Here is a 20,305-nt window from a genome sequence, read left to right on the forward strand (position 1 = left end):
TTAATGTTTACAATTTCGGAGCTTTATTTTGATTGTTTAAAGATTTATATCATATTTTCTATATATTTAATTATCAACAAAAAGATACATTGCAATATTTAAAGCAAAATTAATGCTCACTTATAAATTTAAACATTTACTTACCACAAAAAATTGAATTATAAGTAGATATAATTCATATAAAAAGTATTGTATTTTATATCTCTTTTAATAAGAAAAAATTTTTTACATAAAACATATTTTCAAAGATAAAATCTATATTTTTATATATATCAAGTACAAAGAGTAAGACAATTTTTATGAATAAATTTAACAGATCATTATTATTCGTAAAAACGAATATTTTTTTATAAACATCAGTATACATAAACTACAATCGATGTAAAACATGATGTCAATAATCTTCATAAACTAATAGTATATTTAATATTATATATAAATGCAAAAAGGAAACAAAAAGTTATTTGGCTTAAATATATTTTCACACTATTATATGTTTGAAGGACGAAGTTATTCATTAATCTTTTTTTGGCACAGTAAATGTTATTACAACAGAACATGAAAATTTGTTTTCAAAAATAGCAATAAAAAAAGTAACAGTTCAAAAATTTACATTTAAAGAAAAAGTATTTAAAGCAAGAAGTTCAATATTCATATTATTGATACACAATATTTCTATTCGTCGCGATTTAAATCTGTCTAAAGGCTTAGATATTAATTCCAATTTTTATAAATCATTTACTGGCATTTATGCTGTTAATATTTTTTCAATTATTGATCAGCACTTATTTATTGTTTATGACTTCAAATCATAAGTTTAATGTTAATATAGAGAGGAGTAATGTATAATTAAATTACTTTCTTATAGAACGTCTTTTTACGTAAATGAGATTAATTTTTGGAAGATATTTAAAATAAAGATATTGTTTATAGCATACAAGTATTGGCTATTTACATTTGGTGTTCCATGTGTTCATATTGCATATTTATATGCTTATCATAAAACCTTATGTGTATTAAATTATTGATATTACAAAGTCATTACATGAAGAAAGTATACACTCCGCTGAGAAACATCGATGTACATTCACACGAGTCGCGAGTATCCATGATGTATTTTACAGTTTAATCAGTAGTTCAACAACGTAATTATGATATTAATCCTTCAATAAACACAAAATTGAAGATATCAGTGTATAAGTAGTTAATTTTTAATGTACAATATTTGTAATTTATTAAGATATTTTGGGTTACTTTACAGATGAATACTCTCTACAAATAATATTTCACATAAAAAGTTTATTATACTTCTCCTTCACTTTGGCAAAATAGTTTAGTATTTCAATATTCTGAGCTATACAAACATGTTTTATTTATATTAATATGAAACATGACTAATTTTTAAGAAAATTGTCATTAATATGTAATATTTACATATAGTAAATTACACAGAAACTTCTCGATTTGAAACTTCTATTTGAAGTTAAATGATAAAGTTTATTAAAATAAATATTTCATTTTATAATCTACTATCTTATTATTGCACTTGAGTTCATAAACTGAAATTGCATGCAAATAAAATAAACTACTTCCTTTCTGATGTCTTCAATTTCTGATAATAAATCTCTCTTCCCTCTTCTTAAAACTTTATCTTACATACACATATAGATAATTATACATGTGTCTATTTATACACATACATGTGTATGTTTACATGCATATGTTAGAAATTTGTTTACCTAAATTAGATGTAAAGTTTAGATAAGATCTTTTTCTGAAAATATTTGATAAGTTTGCGGATACGATTTCTATAGCCATTATTTTATATATATAATATAGAATGTTCATTTTACTATTAAGTTACGCAATGAACACGGCTGCAATGAATGAAGATAGGACTCATAAAATACGGACACTTCAGTTTATTTCAATATTATGTTAGAATCCTTAAAATTTCTTCTCCAATTCCTGACAATAACGTGTTATTGTCACCTTTACCTTCAATTACCAAATTGCCTGATGACTTCTATAAAAGAAAATTGTATTTTTGTTACATTTACTGTTTTATTAAAATCACTATTAATGCTAAATGTTAAGAAGTAAAATATATTTGTCTTACGTTATACTTTAATAAAAGGCACACATGATGTCCTTTCAAAGAATGTCCATATAAAGATGCAGTATCATTGATTTGTTCCACAAGTGTAAGATTACATTTACAACAAATTAAATTTAAAATAATATCAAAATCTTGAGAAAAGACAATTTCTTTCCTAACTTTGTATACAAGTTGACCACTTTTAAGTAATTCTGTTAATATATCCTTATGTGAAAGATGGCCAACCATGAACTTACTGCAAGTTAAATGCATAGTAAAGTCAAGTTTCTCTTGCAATGTACTTTCTTTGCTTTCTAACATATATGTAAGCGTGCCTCTCAACCTCTGAGCAAATGTTACATCTGAAATTAAAATAGTAAACTGTGTCTCTTTACTGGTTTGTGGAGACAGTTGAAATGGCAGTTTTATACCAAATTCATCTCCAATCTGAAAGAATAGCATATTTATTAAAATTAATTCTTTATTTTGTTGCCACGCAAGTTAAATATCGTACATAACGTAAGAAATAGCAATTATCAAAGTAAGAAATAATATACTCAGTTGTAAAATTATACAGTTTTTGCTTTGTTTCTTCATTGTACATATTAACTTACATTTCTCATTAATCTCAATGACGATGTATCTGGAACATCAAAAACTAATTCCTTTACAAGCTTCTGACAATTATTCGTAATGAGTATTGACGCAACTAATTTATTTGACTCGTGAGGAACTTGTTTCAATTCGTATGTTATAGATAGCACTTTATTTTTAGCTAATTCTTCGTACGAAGTAACTGGTTCTAAAATTGTATTATCTTCAGAATTTGAAAAATTATATCTTAAATCTGGTAATATTTCTTTAGACGGTGTCGAGATTCCAGCGGTTTCTTCATAATCTGAAGATTTTTTTAAAGATTCTTTTTTAATTTTCGATCTTTTTGATTTTCTATGCTTCGAGTCCTCGTCTGTTTTTTTATGCTTTTCTTGACTTTTTGACTTCTTGCGTTTAGCATCTTTCCATTCTGATTCCTTTTCACTGAAAACCTCCGTATACTCATTAGCAACAGGTGGCTGAATATTTCCTGTGGAAGTATTATTTTCTAACCACATATCAGTAAGTTGTAACTGATTGTCATAACGTTTTCCTTTAACTTCTTTAACTTTCTTCTTTGATTTTTTATGCCCCTAATAAATAAAATATAATAAAACTATATTTAATTTTGAACTAATAACTTCTTTATTAAAAATAAAATTTATAATTAATATATTATAACTTTTTAAACAAAAGAAGAAATATATTACTTTTTCCTTTTTCTTTCCTTTAGATTCAGTAGTTTCTTGAACTAAATTATTTTCATTAACTCTATGTTCTGATACAGGTAATCTTTCATCATCCCTCAAAGGTAGATCCAAATCGATATTTAAGGCTCTGTGTGGGTCATTTACATCCACATGATCATAGTCATCGCTATCACTTAATTCTGCACCTGGTGGCAATTCACCAATCCCAGTATTTACCACCTGAATAGGATAAATATCATCCTGTTCATCTTCTGAAGTAGGCTTTTTACCTAAAGATTGTAAAGTTTACAATTTAAGATAATATAATTATCATGAACGCATATACATACAAGATTTAAACATACTTTTCTTAGTCTTCTTCTTCTTTTTGCCATGTACTTTGTATCTTTTATGATTATTCGTAATTTTTAAAGAAACTGGAATATCTAATTCCGTTACAGGAATGTTTTCAAACTCCTCATAAATATTTGATGAGTTATGATATGATGTGGAATTCTTGAATGTGCCTTTTAAATAATGTGGATTGTTTTGTTGTTCTAATTTTCTAGCTTCACGTCGTTTTTGAAGTTCCTCTGCTGATGGTTCATTAAATTCTCGTTTAGGATAGGAGTCGTTCATTTTCTCCGTCTTAACGAAAATATCATTCATATCTTGATCTTCTGAATCTGAACTTTCTGATGGTGGATCATTAATCCATGAGTCTAAATCCAGATCCTCAGGAATTGGCACCTAAACAAAGTAAGATAATGTATATAAATAATAATTATTATTATTTTTTAGTTTATTTCTGCTAACAATAAAAAAAACAAACATCTAATATTAATTTGAACATTACATTTAATACATAAAATGTACGAAAAAAATATAAAAAATCAATACACAGGAAATTAATAACAATGATATGATTTTATAGAATGTGTTTTTTGAAGCAAATGAAAAAAATCTTGACTAATAAAATTACATGAAAACATATAAATAATAATTACCTTTCTTTGTGCTTTTGGTGCAACAGGATTAAGCTCTCCTTCAAATGCTTCCATTAATTCTTCTGCCAAAGCAGGACTTTCTTTTAAACATTCAAGTAAAACCAATACAGAACTAGACCTTTCTTGAACTTCTAAATCCCCGCTGCATACAAATGCAGCTATTTTATCTTTCAGTGCAAAAATCTATAAAATACAACAAAATTTATGTATAATTCTGAAATGAACATAATTTAATACAATACATTAATAATTAGATAAATAATAATTTTTGTATTTGTAGATTTTTACCTGTTCCATAGTCTCTGTATCTCCATCTTTTACAGCTTCACATAATGTTGCTGTTGCAAGTTTTAAAATATTATGAACATAAACGGCTTGAATATGTCCTGGTAAACTAGAAGCTTGTGATCGTAACATTGATTGTAATGTTGCTATAGGATCCTCTAGTTCACTGTTAATGTAATATATTATCAATTACATTTTAAGCAGAAAAGTAATACAAGTCAGAAACTATATTATAGAATACCTAGAAAATTCTCCACAAATCCATGCAGCAGCGTATAAAACTTCAGACATTGTTGCTCTTGGTTGACCTGTTAAAAGGTATGAATTTTCTAGCAATAAGGCACATTGTTGAACTGCATATTTTCGTATAGCTTGGACACGAATTGCTACATCGAGTAATTGAGTTGCTACTAATGGTCCATGTTTGGTACCTTCCATTCTTGTAAGTTCAACCAGTACAGATATGTACCTATAAATGTGGATAAATATTATGTAAATGTAAAATATAATATATTTTAACAAATATGAACTTGGTGATCACTTTACCATTCAAAATAAGTAACAAATTGGTAATTATTCTGCGAACATATCTGAATAATTTTTGAGAGTAATTCATCTCTGTAAGCAGTGCCTTCAGCTTTATCCATATGCACCATTAACTTTTTAACTATCTCCATTAAATTCTTTTTTGAAACCATTCCATATAGTAAATCCAAGGCACGCAATCTTATACTTTCATCTTTATCATCCAAGCATTGCATTATAAGATCTTTGTGAGCTTGTACACTTTTTGGATGAGTTTTTAAAATTTTCGACATTGCTAACAATCCCAAATATTTTAAATTTTGATCAGAATCTTCTATCAATATCCTCAATTTTTGAACACATAACTGTATCGAATCAGAATGGTTTGGCATGCCAGATGAAATTGAAATTAATACAGCTATTACTGTATTTATACATTCATATAGTAGAGACATTGCAGATGTACTAAAAACCGGTAATATCATATAATTAGTATAACATTACATGATTATAATAATTATATCACTAATTAATCATTTGAAAAATTAAATTGCAAAATACGATAAATTACATAATTTATCATTTAGGATTTATTTAATGACAAAGAAATATGAATACAAAAACTTAAAAGAAAATAAATATCTAAATAAATTTTCCATGTTAGGAGCAGTAAAATATTAAACTATTCCGCAAGCAGTGAACAAACCTGCAAACCCAATATATTGGTTTACATTTAGACAAAAATACATGAAATACCTGTGTATCAAATTTGTAAGGGGTTCTATTAATTTTTTGCCAAGCCTAGGTTCTAGAGGTGTCAATGCGCCAAACTGGAAATATAATTGCAATCTAAGAAATATGATGATATTTAACATATGAATATTGCTAAACATAGTTTACACTTTACAACATGTAATGTAATCATTCGTGGATACATATTAGAAATAAATACAAGCTACTAATGCATACTACAGCTAATGTCTATAATTTACTATATTTTGGTAATGAAAAGATGATCAACTAATATGAAAACCTTGAAATCAGGTCAATTAGTGGTTGAGTAAGTCGCCGACCCATTTTCGGCTCAATCAGTGTTATAGTGGAGAACTGAGCATGTGAAACAAGACCAATATTATTTGGCTCATGTTCAACATATGTGTATACATATATATGTATGGATACAAATATTCATTAATTATAACAATGAGCCTATATCTTCATTAATCTGTTTCACTTTGTTAATATAAGACTAAAAGCTAATATTCACTTACCAGCTTAATAATTTTTATCAGCATCCAATTGTTGGTGGATGTAGTCATAAGTTTGAAAAAAACAGGTGCTAAACTTAGATAGTTTTTTGGATTTTTTCTTGCCAATTCACAAACTACATTAACAGCAGCACTTTGTACACCACTATCAGGATCTTCCAACTTTTCTTTCAATCTAGGAAATGCAGGCCGCAAGGCCTCTGGAAATCGTAAGAAGACTTTGTACATCATTAGTACAGCTTTCTTGCGTAGATACGGCTTTGTAGATGTTAATAATGTCATTATATCATTAACTAAATCACGTGCAAGATCTGAACTTATGAAGCAAGACAGACCACTCAGAGCTAAACCAGCATCATACTGGTTTTGACTATTTAAATCTTTGCGAATCATATTGGTAGTTAACATCAACAGCTGCAATAAATCAACACTTTTTATTTGTCAAAATTGATTTAATTATTCTATACTAATTCAGAATCTTTAGAAACCTGACAAATCTTCTTTATATGTCATAACAGAACTTACAAAATAATTACTCTTTACTTACATATAATATAAATTATAAATATTCATGCAGTGTTACTTTCATATATCTAAATAACAAAATATCCATTGTAATATAATATTGACCAAAATAGAATACAATATTAATTTAATAAACATACATCATGAAAATTCTTCAAATGGATATTTTATCATATCTGTTCACAAAAAATTACTAAAAAAAATGAATATGCAAAATAAAATATATGTCTGATAGCAGAGTATGTAGAATGTTTATCAGATTTCTTAAAAACTTAAATTTTATCTCAATTTTTGAATAATGTCATACTTCTGTATCTGCATGAAAACTTTGACTTGCCGCCAAATATCCAATTCGTTTATATGTAAATTTTGCAGATGACATCACCTCGATTATGTTGAAACCAGCCCAGCTAATATCATACCCTAACATTTGAAGCTAAACAAGTTAAAACATATTATATTAATGATGTTAAAAATGTATCTAGTGACAAATTATATACATCTGAACTTACATATGTTAGCTTTGCCACAGCATTTGCTTTGACTGCTACATTATCTTGTCGCAATTCTTGTTTAATTTCTTCTATACATTGTGCAATATATTTTGCCTACAACAATATGATACATATTTAAATGAAAATATGTATTAATAATTCGACTAAGGTTATGTCTGTAATAAATATTTGAGAGTAATATGCCAAACGTAATTACAAATTTACCTCATTTTCTTTATTGTTTCTAATTCCACGTACTAAATCGGTCAGATTTTTATCGAACATACGTTCAAAGTTCCCTTTTACTTTACGCAAAGCCATAATGGCATTTAAAAAATAAATAGTATATTCCCAGTATCACTTAAAAGCTTTCCTTCTACATCCGCCTAATATTCCGACTTAATCGGATAACTTGCTCCGATTGCATTACCGTATGTTAGAAACCTTAAACTTCAATCACAGTCTTACATTTACATTTTTTGACAGATCGGCGGATAAGAAAGTCCCACGGCGATCAAACCTAAGAATTGTCACAAATAGACAAACCACTCAACAATTCATTCATCGTATACAAAATTTTCTAAATATAAAATTCCTAAATATTGTAAAATTGCAAATTTGCTAGTTACAAACCGTTTGTTTCGATTGGTTATTTAATACAAAAATATAAAGCGCACTAAATCAAAATGATTCTATATTTAATGTCAAGTTTAGAATGAATAAATAATAATTTAATGAAAATTTAATCGAAATAAATTAATGCCGTTCAAAATTTATCTTAGCAGTAACAACAGATAATCGTGTTAAAATTTTATCCCCCCCCCCAATATATTTTATATATTATAATATTCGATTTTTAACATGTAAGTTTAATATATATCAAGCTTTAATGTTGTTGACATGTACAATACACTGATCATATCACAAATATAAATGAAAAAGGTGTAATAAAGATATTTTTCAATAAATACTTTATTATTCTGATTATTACAAAATATATTTAACTTTATGTTGTACAGTTGCATCCTATTACATGAAATAAGTACTACCAATTATTGAAGTCCATACACGTATAGTCTTTCTTTGTATTGACCCGTCCACTAAGTCTCTAGACTCTTCATTTCATGCGTTCGCTTCAGATTGCTCTCAACTTTCGTAGTACAGGGAAGCCATTAAACAAAGAAATAGAGAAGTGATAGATTTTTCTTAGAAAAGTATTATCGAAACGAATAATTTATGATTAATAACGAAACACGTGACATTGCTCTTTAACATACGGTAAAAATTTTTCGAGAATTGTGTATTATAAAAATTTTGGAAGATACAGGTTTTTCAAAGAAGCTGCAATGTATTCATCTGGGCATCACTGCTAAAGCATTGTCTCAACATCGTGGCATGTTTTCGCGGTGCACAAAAGATCCGAAGGTTGAGAACCTCTCATTTTTGTATGTTAATCTTTTTTATTTCCTTTAAAAATAAGTGTTTTTCAAACAAAATGTTTCCATCTTGTATGTATACTCCATTTTTTTAATTATGTATACGTTATTGAATATACTAACGCATCTCAAAATTTTGTCACAATGATTTCGAATTTTGATAACTTTATAATGAATTTTTATTCTTTATTATCAATAACATCAAATACTATACTGTTATTTATATATTAAATAAAAGTTGTAAATATACACTTAAGTTCAGATTTTATAAAAACCCACTGTTTATGTTATGAAATGTTTTTTCCGATTAAAAAATATAAAATAAAATAATACATAAAATAAAAACAAATATTTTATTTAAAAAAGTGTTTGTATTCAAATTATCATATAATATGTTTATATAAATTCTTTACAGGAAATCTATTACATAGAAACTGTGCTGTATTTGCATTAAACAATGACAGAATATTTTGATTTACCACTTAATATGGACAGAATATGCAGAATTTGCCTTACAGAGGGTACTAATTTATCTCCTATCTTCTGTACGGATCAAGAAGTAAATGATTTTTCGAGCCTTCCACAAAAGATACAAGTTTGTGGATCGATAGAAATTCATGAACAAGATGGATTACCTTCATTAATTTGTGATATTTGTATCTATAAAGCAAGTGTTGCTCATGAATTTAGACAACAGTGTCAACATTCTGATGCCAAATTGCGAATGTATTATAATAAACCAACTAAAATTACTATTGTGGTAAATATAACATGTTATGTCAATTTGTTATATAGTAACTGTAAACTTGATATAGTAACTGTAAATGCTTTTAAATATTTTAGGACACATTTACACAAACTGAATCTGAGATAAGAACATTGTTATCAAAAAAACAAATTGATCAAGAAGATTATTTTGTGAAAGAAGAAATGCATGGAGTATCAAATTCTCAAGAATATATGCAAACTAATGACTCATATTGTAGAGATGAATCTAACTTAAGCACCAACCAGATTGATATGCAAAATGAAAAACTTTTTATTTGTTCTATCGGATTTGAAGGATCTAAAGAAATTGAAAAGGAATCTTGTACTTCAGAGAACAATATACATGAAACATCTCTTACACAAGAGAGTAACAATGATATTTCTGAAACTATTGATATGGAAAATAAACCAGATGAAAACCAAGATATCAATCAAAATCCAGAAGAGGATGATAAAAAACCAGAGGAGGAATTCTTTGATGACAATATATTAAATGATAATGTCAAAGAAGAAGAAGAAGTTTTACAAAAACGTACTTCTACTAGGAAAGTAAAATCAGTGCCTAATAAAACCTATAGCGAAGATGAAATTCATAATAATTATTATGATTCAAGCAATGATGGTCAAGATTCTAGAGAATTAAAATTTAAATGCAAAGTATGTGCAAAATGTTACAGCACACAAAGAGGTTTAAAAAAACATTCCCTTGTTCATGAAAAAAAGCATAAATGCAATGTTTGTTCAAAAATGTTTTATAGATTAGAAAATATGGAAAATCATAAAAAAATACATGCATCAAAACCTCTTGCATGTCAATTGTGTCATGCATGCTTTTCTAAACCTCAAAGTCTTGTACGTCATTTAAAATCTCATACTGAAAAAGTAAATAACATGATTAAACAAATTAGTACAGATGAACAAAAGGATAACAAGCAACCAAAAAAAGAAATGAAATTTGAAGATGATACTGATGATGAAAATGGTACTGTGAATGAAGTCTATGATTTTGAAAATGCACCTGAGTTGTACAAATGCGAAATTTGTAGTCAATATTGTTCATCTTTAAAAAATCTGAAAAGACATACTCTCGTACACGGAGATAAAAAATATTCCTGTACTGTATGCAAAAAATGGTTCTTTAGGCCTGATACATTAAAAAAACATGCAGAAAAACATGGTCATGGCTTACTAGACAATTTAGTAGATGATAATAAATTTTTTGATTCTGATGATGATTCCTTTCCAAGTACTGCACAAAACACTTTACAAGAGAATGAAAATGTTAAAAAAGAAGAAAGTGATGAAGATGAATCTGGTGAATATAAATGTCAACATTGTGATAAAATTATGGCAACAAAGAAAGGTCTTAGACGTCATGTATCAATGCATAAACCAAAAGCTGAACCAGTTACTTGTGAAATCTGTGGAAAAGTATGTGCTAGTCAAGCTCGTCTTGTTCTTCATCAAAGGACACATAAACCAAAAGAAAAGGTTCCACGAGAATACTTGTGTCATATTTGCAGTAAAGTGTATCCAAGCAATTCTTCTTTAACTTATCACATGAGAACTCATACTGGTATTAAACCACATGTGTGTAAAACTTGCAATAGTGGATTTACTACAACGACCAGTTTAGCAAATCACATTAGGATTCATACAGGTGATAAACCATTTGTTTGCCATGTATGCAGTGCAGCATTTGCTGTGAGTTCAGCTTTTAGACGACACTTAACACGACACACTGGAGAAGCAAATTATTTGTGTAAAACATGTGGCAAAGCATTTAAAAGACTAAGTACATTAAAAGAACATACTTATACTCACTCTGGAGAAAAACCATATGTTTGCAAAACGTGTGGAGCTGCTTATAGTCACAGTGGCAGTTTGTTTGCACATCAGAAACGTTGTCGAGCTCAATATGGAGAGATGGTTGTAGATGACCATCATCACACAGTTGCTCATCATATTCATGTAAATAATGTGCAATCTGCAGTACGATCACTTGCTGTGATAGGACAAATGTTTTAATAAATAAAATTCATAATTTCAAAAAAAAAAAAAAGATAAAAGAAAAAACAATGGTTTTGCTTGTACATCATGACAAATTATATATATATATATATATTATATAGAATATGCTATGATATGACTCATATAGTATATAATATAACATTATTTTAGAAATCATACACTTGTGTAAATATATAAGCAGCCTTTTTACAGAGAAAGATTATTTAAATACTCGCATATTTAAATTTTGTAGAAGTTCTAAATGCTTTGTTATAACAAAATTTATTTCTTCATTTAAACAACAGTCATTGTGAATATCTTCTAATCATGTGTATATTTTTTAAATATAGCCTAGTAGTTATAAATAATATTATACAGATAATGTAATTGTACGAATTAAACATATTTATTTATTTACAGAGTGTCCCAAAATCATATTAAACATAGAAACAAACAAACTTATATTAGGAGAAATTAGCGAATTTCATATCATTTCATAGTTTGAAGTTTTATTATAATTAAATTTTTATTATTTATTTATAATTTTTTATAATATAAAAACAAATAAATTTAAAAAATCATCAATTTTCAAATTCCAATAATTAAATATATATATATTCATACAGAAGAATTATATGCAATACATTTTAGTATTAAATGTATTGATTTGAAAGTGTTTTCAATAGCTTTAATGTACTTTACATATATCTTACTAGTGCCAGTGAACTGTAATTATGCCATACACATTTCTCAATGTTCAGTTCTTAATTTTTTAATTTTTATTTAATAGATAAATTTAGTGAATAAAAGAATATTTTTTATGATTTGCTTCCATAAACTTCGATTCTTAAAATAAAAAGAAATTTATAGTATGTAGCAAATAGTTCTGCAGCATGATTTTGGAACACCCTATGTACAAATTTGAATGTATAGTTATATATATTTTTATATGTAATTGCAAAAATGCAAAAGATCATATGATATTTTATACTTTATGTTATTTAAACATAAACCTTTCTTCCTTAAAAAATTGAATTAAGAAATTTATTGTGCTAATATTGGCAGTATTATAATTTTGTACAAAAGATTAAATCTGTTCCTTTCTGTAACTCGCATGTATATTACATACCTATATTGTTTTAAACATTTTACTGTCCATATTATGTATTAAAAAAAACAATCATACATTATTAAATAAATCATATATTTTATTTTGCATTTTATGAAAATATCAAACATGTATAAATTGTATAAATCAGTATCTAGTATTTAAAAATGAAAATTTAAGTAAAAGTTTTATTAAAAATTTTTTATATAAATTACTTGCACTTTATGTACATAATCTATATTATTTTTAATTAGAAAATTTATTTACTAAGTATATATTTACTAAGCATATTAATCCTACAATAATATAGAACACATTATTTACAAGATACTATTATTACCTTTATTGAATATAAATAATTTTTATATATTATATATACATTATTAATCTTTGTACATGTGTTTTCTCATATTTAAACCACACAATAGTTTATTTAATATTAATTGGAAATTATACAATAATTATGTTGAGATCATATTCATAAAATTTGATTATCGCATATAAGACATGTAAATAATAATGTATTGCGTCAGCAAAACACATAAATACTGCATATTTCAAAAAATGAAATTTTTTTAAATACATATGTATAAATATGTATATCAAATTACTTGATACAAGTAATTTCACTTTGTCTATGTTCTTTTTTAATATGCAAAATTCCCTTTTCGTAATATACAAAATTGATTTAAATATTCGTATCAATTATGTTAATAAACTTTGGATTAAGAAATTTTAACAAATGAATACTGAATTATGTTTAATGAATAAAGGTATTATATTCTATTCAATATTGTTTATTTATACATAAGATTTGCGATTAACATTTTTTTATTTTGTCACAGTAAATTTAAACACACATTATATAGAAATAAGAAAAATAGATAAAATTAACAACACAATGTGACAATTAACTCTCGACAAGCGGATTGTTTTATTTGCATGTGAGGTGGATACCATGTCCACGCGGACACTTAGTGCAATTTCGTTTTATAAATTTTGCTAAATCATTATTTTTCAAACGAGAAAAGGTGTCTGATATCAATTGAAAATTCACGATGGTGAAATAAATGACATGAAACTGATTTCGAATAGACTTAGTATCCGCCCGAACGATTTACATACAAACATCATAAAAATCTAATATAATATCTAATAATTCTATCTTCCACAACGTTTTTTCTTGAGTAGTTTATAACGACGCCAAATAGAAATTCGAGTTCGTTTTAAAACTCTTGCTAAATCTGTATATTTCCGCTTATGATCAAGGTTGACATTATGTTCTAAGTGATCCAAAATCATTCTATCTTCATCTGGATGAAACCTTCATATATTAAACATAATTAAATTAAAAACTACTGAATTTACAGAATAAATTTTTAAAGATTTAGAAAATTAAAATTATATTACTTTTAATTGCAAAAAATATTTTATATACAACATAACTATTCTTATTTTTGATATAAAACAAGAATGTTAATGTTTATATAATATTTAGTAGAGTGTGAATATTACATAAGAGAAGTAGAACACAGAAAGTATTAAATGAAAATCAATTAAGCATTTAATACAAAAGAAGTTTTCTATTTTATACATATATTACCTTCTTTGAAAATTATCTGCATACAAAATTCTAAATCTGTGATATACACTGTACAAAGTTCTTTTTGGCAAACCATCTGCTAAAAATTGTACAAATCTTTTTCTTTCCCTTTTACTGCGTATATATGTTTTATTTTCCTCTCTCAAAAGTAAAAATGGTTCAACCTCTTTAGGGTCCCAGTGATGTAACTGTATAGGAATAATAAAACATTTGATAAGGAAAATCTTTTCAACGTTAAGATATATAAGAATATAGAACATTTTTTAAGTAGACAAACCTTACAAAATTCTTCCCAATTATGAACAATTATTTTATCCTCTGATGTATTATAACATCCTTTTTTAATAGATTCTATTTCTTCAAATTTTTTTATTTCTTCGTGTGTTGGAGGACGAGATCCAGCACGGGTTTCAATCTCATGTTGTGGTAATACAGGATTTTTTAGCTGTATACGCAAACTTTTTAGATGCTATAATAAAAGAAATCTTATATACATAACTACTTTTATCTGATATAAGCAGTTGTATGAAATATATTACCTCTGCATCTTTTGTGGAAAGTTTACTTGTTTCTCTAATTTGTTGAGCGAGTAAACTAACATTATCAAGATCCATCTCCGAAATTATTATTTTAATCGCAAAATATTAATGACATTTCATATAGCAGCTTGAAAATCAAATTAAATTAGTAAATTAGTCTGTTATTATTTTTTATAACACCATCTTTTGGATTTATTATTATAAGAAATGCAACATATTTTTTAAAGTTATAAAACTATTTTTCATAGAACATAGAAACCAACATGGCGTTAAAATAACATGTAAAATACGCTGAAAAAGCACAACTTTACATACATATAACTTTTGAACCTCTGATTTGATGGATCCTAAAGTTAAGACTTACATTTTCGGACTTTCCACGTCAAAGACTATTAAATAACACGAAAAAAATCAGTTGTTGGATCCACAAGGAAAACTTAACCCTTTATATATTAACTACATATATCATGTGTATATTACTTCTTTTTATATTTTTATAAAATGTAAGATTGACTTTCGAAAAAACGCTTCGCATCCACATTATATACATATAAGACTTCTATATATATAGGTTATCATATATATATATATATATATCATATATATATTTGCACACATGAATATATTTCTGATGTGTTCTTACGTATCAGCTGATTATTAGCTGAATCTATCATCACTTTGTGTGATTTACATTAAAGTTACAAACATATGATTTAAGAGAAAGTTATAATACTGGAAATTATGTATCTGAATCCTATATTTTAAAGTATTTGATATAATTTATATATTTCATAGAGAACTCTTTTAAAGTGATAGATGCGAAATATTTGTAGAAATGCGTATGGTTTTATAAATGAATCTTATTAATTTAATAATATATATATCATTTATCAATAAAAAGTTATTAAATTTATTTATACTTCTCTTCTCTATTTCTAGAAAATAGCATATACATGTCTCAAATTTTATTACATAGAATGAAATTTATGATAAAAAATACTTACATTATTACATTATAATAGTTTTAAAGGGTGTTTTACATGAAGGAGGCCGTGTAAATATCTGCTCCGTTTTTAATGACATGAAAAATGTTTATGACATAATTCGAATGATTTCAAAAGAGAAATACCATGAAAGACAAATTATTTTGTCAAATTATTTCTTTTTTTTTTATTTTCCTAAAGTCACTAGTATTTTCTCTTATTACTTTTGATGGATGAAAACAATTTTTTTGAATTTGAATCATTTTAATTGAACTTTATTCATTTGACTATCTTTGGTTTATGATCTTCACATAATGACGTTGTACTCTAGAAATGTAATGAAATTATAAGATAACGCTAGAGTGGTATATGAACTTGTTTGTATTATAAATGCTCGAAGTGATAGTTATATTCACCAATAGGAATATGTACTGAAAATATCAACAAAATGATGAATATATTGAGTTATGTTTATTATAATAGACACTGGTACATACAAACAAGGTTCTTTAGTTGACTGCGATTAGTGCGAATAGATCATTAATAGATCATGAATGGATTGTTATTTGAAACAAGAAAAGATTGAACAGACTTCTATTTATGATGAAACTAATCAGTGTGTAAAGGAGGTTATGCACTTGTACACAGAACAATTCCCATAAAAGGTTCAAAGAAATCGGTAGTGTTTAGAATAAAAAAACACAAACGCACGAGACAAATGTGAAAGATATTATTGTTACAATTAACCAAAATCTGCATGTAAGTGTTAACTTTAACAGAGACTCCCTGTATTTAATAATAATATTGTTGTTATTTTCTATGATTTTAGTCCATTTAATTATATGAATGTTTTAAAGTTAATTTTTAAAATATATTTTTAATTTTTATGCAATATATCTTATTGTTCATTATTAAGTCTATGTTAACAATTACAGATAAGAACCTGAAGGTTATTAAATTAAAGTTTGTTTCAAAATTAATAAAAATCTATACGTCATGGCTTCAGCTTCAAGTACAAGTGCTCGAAGCTTATTTGTTGAGTCAAAAATGAGATTGGCTGATAGAGTACAAGTTAATGTAAACAATATTGCATCCCTTGCAAGACAAATACAAAGAGGTTCAAAAAGCAGTGAGGTAAAATTTCAAAATACATATATTTATCGAAACATTATATTTACGAAAATTCATATATTTTATAAATATTGTTTTTTTAATTAAGATACGTTTATAGATATTAATGCACAGTGCAAAAAATTTTGCACAACAAGAGCATAGTCTAGAAACTGCAGAGACTAATCTGAAGAAAATTGCTCTTCTAACCACTCATTTAGAATACCAAATGGAATCTATCAATAGAAGTTTTATAACTTTGGAAGAAGTTACTGAACAAGTACGTTCTATGCAAAGATAAATTATAATAAATACTTACCCTATATCTTCATTTATAATATATAATTTTTCATATATTTTACACTTTTGTATCATATTATTACTAATTAGGTTTATAATTGTATATTTTAGAACTATTTCTTTTTTCAATCATATAAATAATTTAAGGCTTCTATATAATAAAGTTTAATTTCACAAATATTTATTGTATTACTATAAAATGTTAATTAAGGTATTTAACTTTACAATGAATTTAAGACTACATTCTCTATTGTATTTCTTGTATTGTTATTATGATATATAATTTATGTTTGTAATATGCCTTTCAAATGATTTACAATACATAATTATAATTATTATTATAAAAATTATAATCAACATATCCTGATAACATGATCTGTTGTGTGATTTTATTTAAAATTTATAATCTCAAAATTTTTTAAGAGAACAATTTGTATCAATAATGCACTAAAGAAATTATGTTAAATTCTTTGTTATATATTTAATAAATGATTAAAGGTTGTGAACAATTTAGTATGATTATTAATAACAAAGACCCACCTTTGTATTTTCTTAAAAAACACAGCTTTTTTTACATAAAATTTCATAATTTTATTGAATATTCTATAAGGCTTAAATTAATTACTTACAACTGTAATGTTACATCTAACCAAACAAAAATTTTATGAGTTTTGATTACGTACACAAGATATAATTTTCTAAATAATTAATCTTTGTTGTGAGATTTTTTAAAAAGTTATGTGCCAGTTAAATGTGTGATTTATCAAGGATATAGAATATCATAATGACCAGGGCGATATAACAAATGAACAGCTGGAGTTGCACCTTCAGGAAAATCATGTGCAGTTACTTCAGTTCCAGCACCTCGATCCATATAACGAACACGTACACCAGTTCCTAAAGCAGTGCTCATAGCTATAATGTGAATGTGATCAGATTCTTTGTACATTGGTTCTACTTCCTATAAAAATAAACATTCTTTAGTAATTAATTTAATTAATACTGATTAAAAAATAAACTATATATATTAAAAATATAGAAAAATTATAGTTGATATATGTATATATTATATATTATATATAGAAAAATATAGCTTTTGTGTCACATAACGAATTCTCAAAATAAACATAATATTAATTGTAAATATTGGTATAAAATAATATTCATAGTATTTACTTGACGGCAGAACTCTGAAACAGTACGTTCTCCTTCAATAAAATGCTGATAAAAATCAGCTTCAAGCCGTAATTGACCAGAGGTAATTAATCTAAGATATACAACAACATAATCAGAACACCCTTGTTCATTGAAAAGTTTATGTAATTCAATATAGCTTGACTCTGTATCTTCTCCTACTTTATCAATTACATCCATAAACTGTAACACAAAGAAACATTTTCTTTTTTGAACATTTAAAATAATAAAAAAAATAAAAATTTATCAGTATATGATTTATAATAAAATGTATTTACCGTATCATGAAAATCTTCAACTGTAAATTGGGGGAAACCTAATTCTACCAAACTTTCTTTACTTTTTAATGCAAGTTCCCGAAATTTTTCATATTCCTCTTTATTTCCAATTAACTTTTCAAGATATGCATAACTAAAGGCTCTAAAAAAGCAATTCCCATCTGGTCTAGTTCTCCTAATATATGAATATTTTTGACCTAATGCTTTAGCTTTCGAAAGGTATATTTCATCTTCAGAGTATTCACGTTCCAAACTTTTTATGGATTCTTTCTCTCCAACCAAAGCAATGGATTCAGAAATCTGGAAGATAACAACTTTATTTCATATTTTTATTTCCTTTTATAAATATAAAATAAAGAGATGAAAACAATAAATATTAAATTAGATTGTTTATATGTAACCTATCTATAATATGTACACTTAATTTACAATTCATAATAAGATAATTAGTAAATAAAATGTTTATTAAACTCAAAGATAAAAAATAAGAATGGACCTTAACGACAATTATTAAATATGATTAATGAAAATATGTAATTTTTTCATAAAAAATAAATAGTAACTATAAGAAAATTAAAAAAAAATCAATTATAAAGAACGATAACGTATATTAACCTCCATTTCGATACGTCTTTGTTGTTGAAGAATCAACTCATCTTGGTTGATATCTGTAATAAAACGAATATGATAAGTTATATATTCATTCTTTAGAATCGTAATATATATTTAAGAACCTGTATTTTCTGTTAATTGCTCTTTGCAAGATTTCTCTTCCATATTTCAAGAAGTTTTCATAAATTTTGAAACGACTGTCAAATTATCAGTCGTAAATAAAAGCCCGATGTCCATGTGGAAATTGAAAAGGCATTTACCGTTGTATTAAAATGTTTTAGATTGGTAACTATATCTCTCGAAATAGAGTGGGACGAATATTTAACAGAGTGCATTTTTTATTATATTCATGTATATTATACAATTAAATTTAGTAAAATGATATTACAGAAAAGAAATTATTGTTCTCTTCTTTTTAAAGTTAAGGAACAAAAATATTACGTTCCACCACTAGAAAGTCATGTCTGTTATCACTAGACTAATGTAATCCGCCAAATGTTAAATAACGTATAATTTGAAATTACATGAACATTTACATTTATTTATTTTTAATATAACTAAAAATAAAAGATTCTGATAATACACTACCTTATATATAATAATGTATCGAAAACATAAAGTTTATTATTTGCACTATCATATTAGACATCCATAATTTTTAAATATTATATTTAATACTATTTATTTTTAGTTAATTATATCGAACTTGTAAAAAAATATTCATACGAATCAATATAAAATAAAATTATGTCGTAAGTTACAAAAACTTAAAAATTGAATTTAAAGTACGAAGTATGAAAGTATTCGCTACTTTGAATTTTTTGATATTAAAATTTAAAGATATAAATATAGTTAAGAAAATTTAATATTAACTACTGA

The 20,305-nt window shown here is 25.9% G+C and overlaps 5 protein-coding genes across 10 annotated transcripts; 2 read left to right on the forward strand and 3 right to left on the reverse strand.

The window, feature by feature from the left end:
• Window positions 1–908: 908 nt before the first annotated feature.
• LOC100642362 (AP-3 complex subunit delta-1) lies at window positions 909–8,215 on the reverse strand. Of its 2 annotated transcripts, XM_048404588.1 has the most exons (15): window positions 8,119–8,215; window positions 7,711–8,005; window positions 7,504–7,599; window positions 7,299–7,427; window positions 6,470–6,880; window positions 5,955–6,028; window positions 5,220–5,663; window positions 4,915–5,142; window positions 4,677–4,839; window positions 4,389–4,571; window positions 3,747–4,131; window positions 3,403–3,671; window positions 2,713–3,285; window positions 2,120–2,545; window positions 909–2,026 (listed from the first exon to the last, which is right to left on the reverse strand). In XM_048404588.1, the coding sequence occupies exons 2-15, from the start codon at window positions 7,804–7,806 to the stop codon at window positions 1,934–1,936; spliced, it is 3,570 nt and encodes a 1,189-aa protein (XP_048260545.1). In that variant the 5' UTR covers window positions 7,807–8,005; window positions 8,119–8,215; the 3' UTR covers window positions 909–1,933. The 2 variants fall into 2 exon arrangements, with proteins under 2 accessions (XP_048260545.1, XP_012176462.1); XM_012321072.3 differs by lacking the exon at window positions 8,119–8,215 and having other exon boundaries at window positions 7,711–8,059.
• Window positions 8,216–8,607: 392 nt separating this feature from the next.
• On the forward strand, window positions 8,608–11,751 carry LOC100652189 (zinc finger protein 345). 3 transcript variants are annotated; one of them, XM_003394472.4, is made up of 3 exons: window positions 8,608–8,993; window positions 9,337–9,681; window positions 9,765–11,751. In XM_003394472.4, exons 2-3 carry the CDS (start codon window positions 9,379–9,381, stop codon window positions 11,715–11,717), a joined length of 2,256 nt encoding a protein of 751 aa, XP_003394520.1. In that variant the 5' UTR covers window positions 8,608–8,993; window positions 9,337–9,378; the 3' UTR covers window positions 11,718–11,751. The 3 variants fall into 3 exon arrangements, with proteins under 3 accessions (XP_003394520.1, XP_012176460.1, XP_003394519.1); XM_012321070.3 differs by having other exon boundaries at window positions 8,608–8,930; XM_003394471.4 differs by having other exon boundaries at window positions 8,608–8,910.
• A 1,837-nt stretch (window positions 11,752–13,588) lies between these two features.
• Window positions 13,589–16,089, reverse strand: LOC100651949. Of its 3 annotated transcripts, none has more exons than XM_048404590.1 (5): window positions 15,954–16,089; window positions 14,950–15,076; window positions 14,688–14,879; window positions 14,411–14,598; window positions 13,589–14,131 (listed from the first exon to the last, which is right to left on the reverse strand). In XM_048404590.1, the coding sequence occupies exons 2-5, from the start codon at window positions 15,022–15,024 to the stop codon at window positions 13,969–13,971; spliced, it is 618 nt and encodes a 205-aa protein (XP_048260547.1). In that variant the 5' UTR covers window positions 15,025–15,076; window positions 15,954–16,089; the 3' UTR covers window positions 13,589–13,968. The 3 variants fall into 3 exon arrangements, with proteins under 3 accessions (XP_048260547.1, XP_048260548.1, XP_012176459.2); XM_048404591.1 differs by lacking the exon at window positions 15,954–16,089 and adding an exon at window positions 15,265–15,682; XM_012321069.3 differs by lacking the exon at window positions 15,954–16,089 and adding an exon at window positions 15,314–15,680.
• A 147-nt stretch (window positions 16,090–16,236) lies between these two features.
• On the forward strand, window positions 16,237–17,423 carry LOC100652070 (BLOC-1-related complex subunit 7). The gene is made up of 3 exons (XM_003394470.4): window positions 16,237–16,691; window positions 16,868–17,066; window positions 17,164–17,423. The coding sequence occupies exons 2-3, from the start codon at window positions 16,929–16,931 to the stop codon at window positions 17,341–17,343; spliced, it is 318 nt and encodes a 105-aa protein (XP_003394518.1). The 5' UTR covers window positions 16,237–16,691; window positions 16,868–16,928; the 3' UTR covers window positions 17,344–17,423.
• A 485-nt stretch (window positions 17,424–17,908) lies between these two features.
• On the reverse strand, window positions 17,909–19,708 carry LOC105665614 (ubiquitin thioesterase otubain-like). Its single transcript, XM_012321068.3, has 5 exons — window positions 19,549–19,708; window positions 19,430–19,482; window positions 18,815–19,114; window positions 18,519–18,719; window positions 17,909–18,303 (listed from the first exon to the last, which is right to left on the reverse strand). The coding sequence occupies exons 1-5, from the start codon at window positions 19,589–19,591 to the stop codon at window positions 18,106–18,108; spliced, it is 795 nt and encodes a 264-aa protein (XP_012176458.1). The 5' UTR covers window positions 19,592–19,708; the 3' UTR covers window positions 17,909–18,105.
• Window positions 19,709–20,305: the final 597 nt, after the last annotated feature.

Source organism: Bombus terrestris, chromosome 3, assembly GCF_910591885.1.
Source record: "Bombus terrestris chromosome 3, iyBomTerr1.2, whole genome shotgun sequence".
Taxonomy (NCBI): Eukaryota; Metazoa; Arthropoda; class Insecta; order Hymenoptera; family Apidae; genus Bombus; species Bombus terrestris.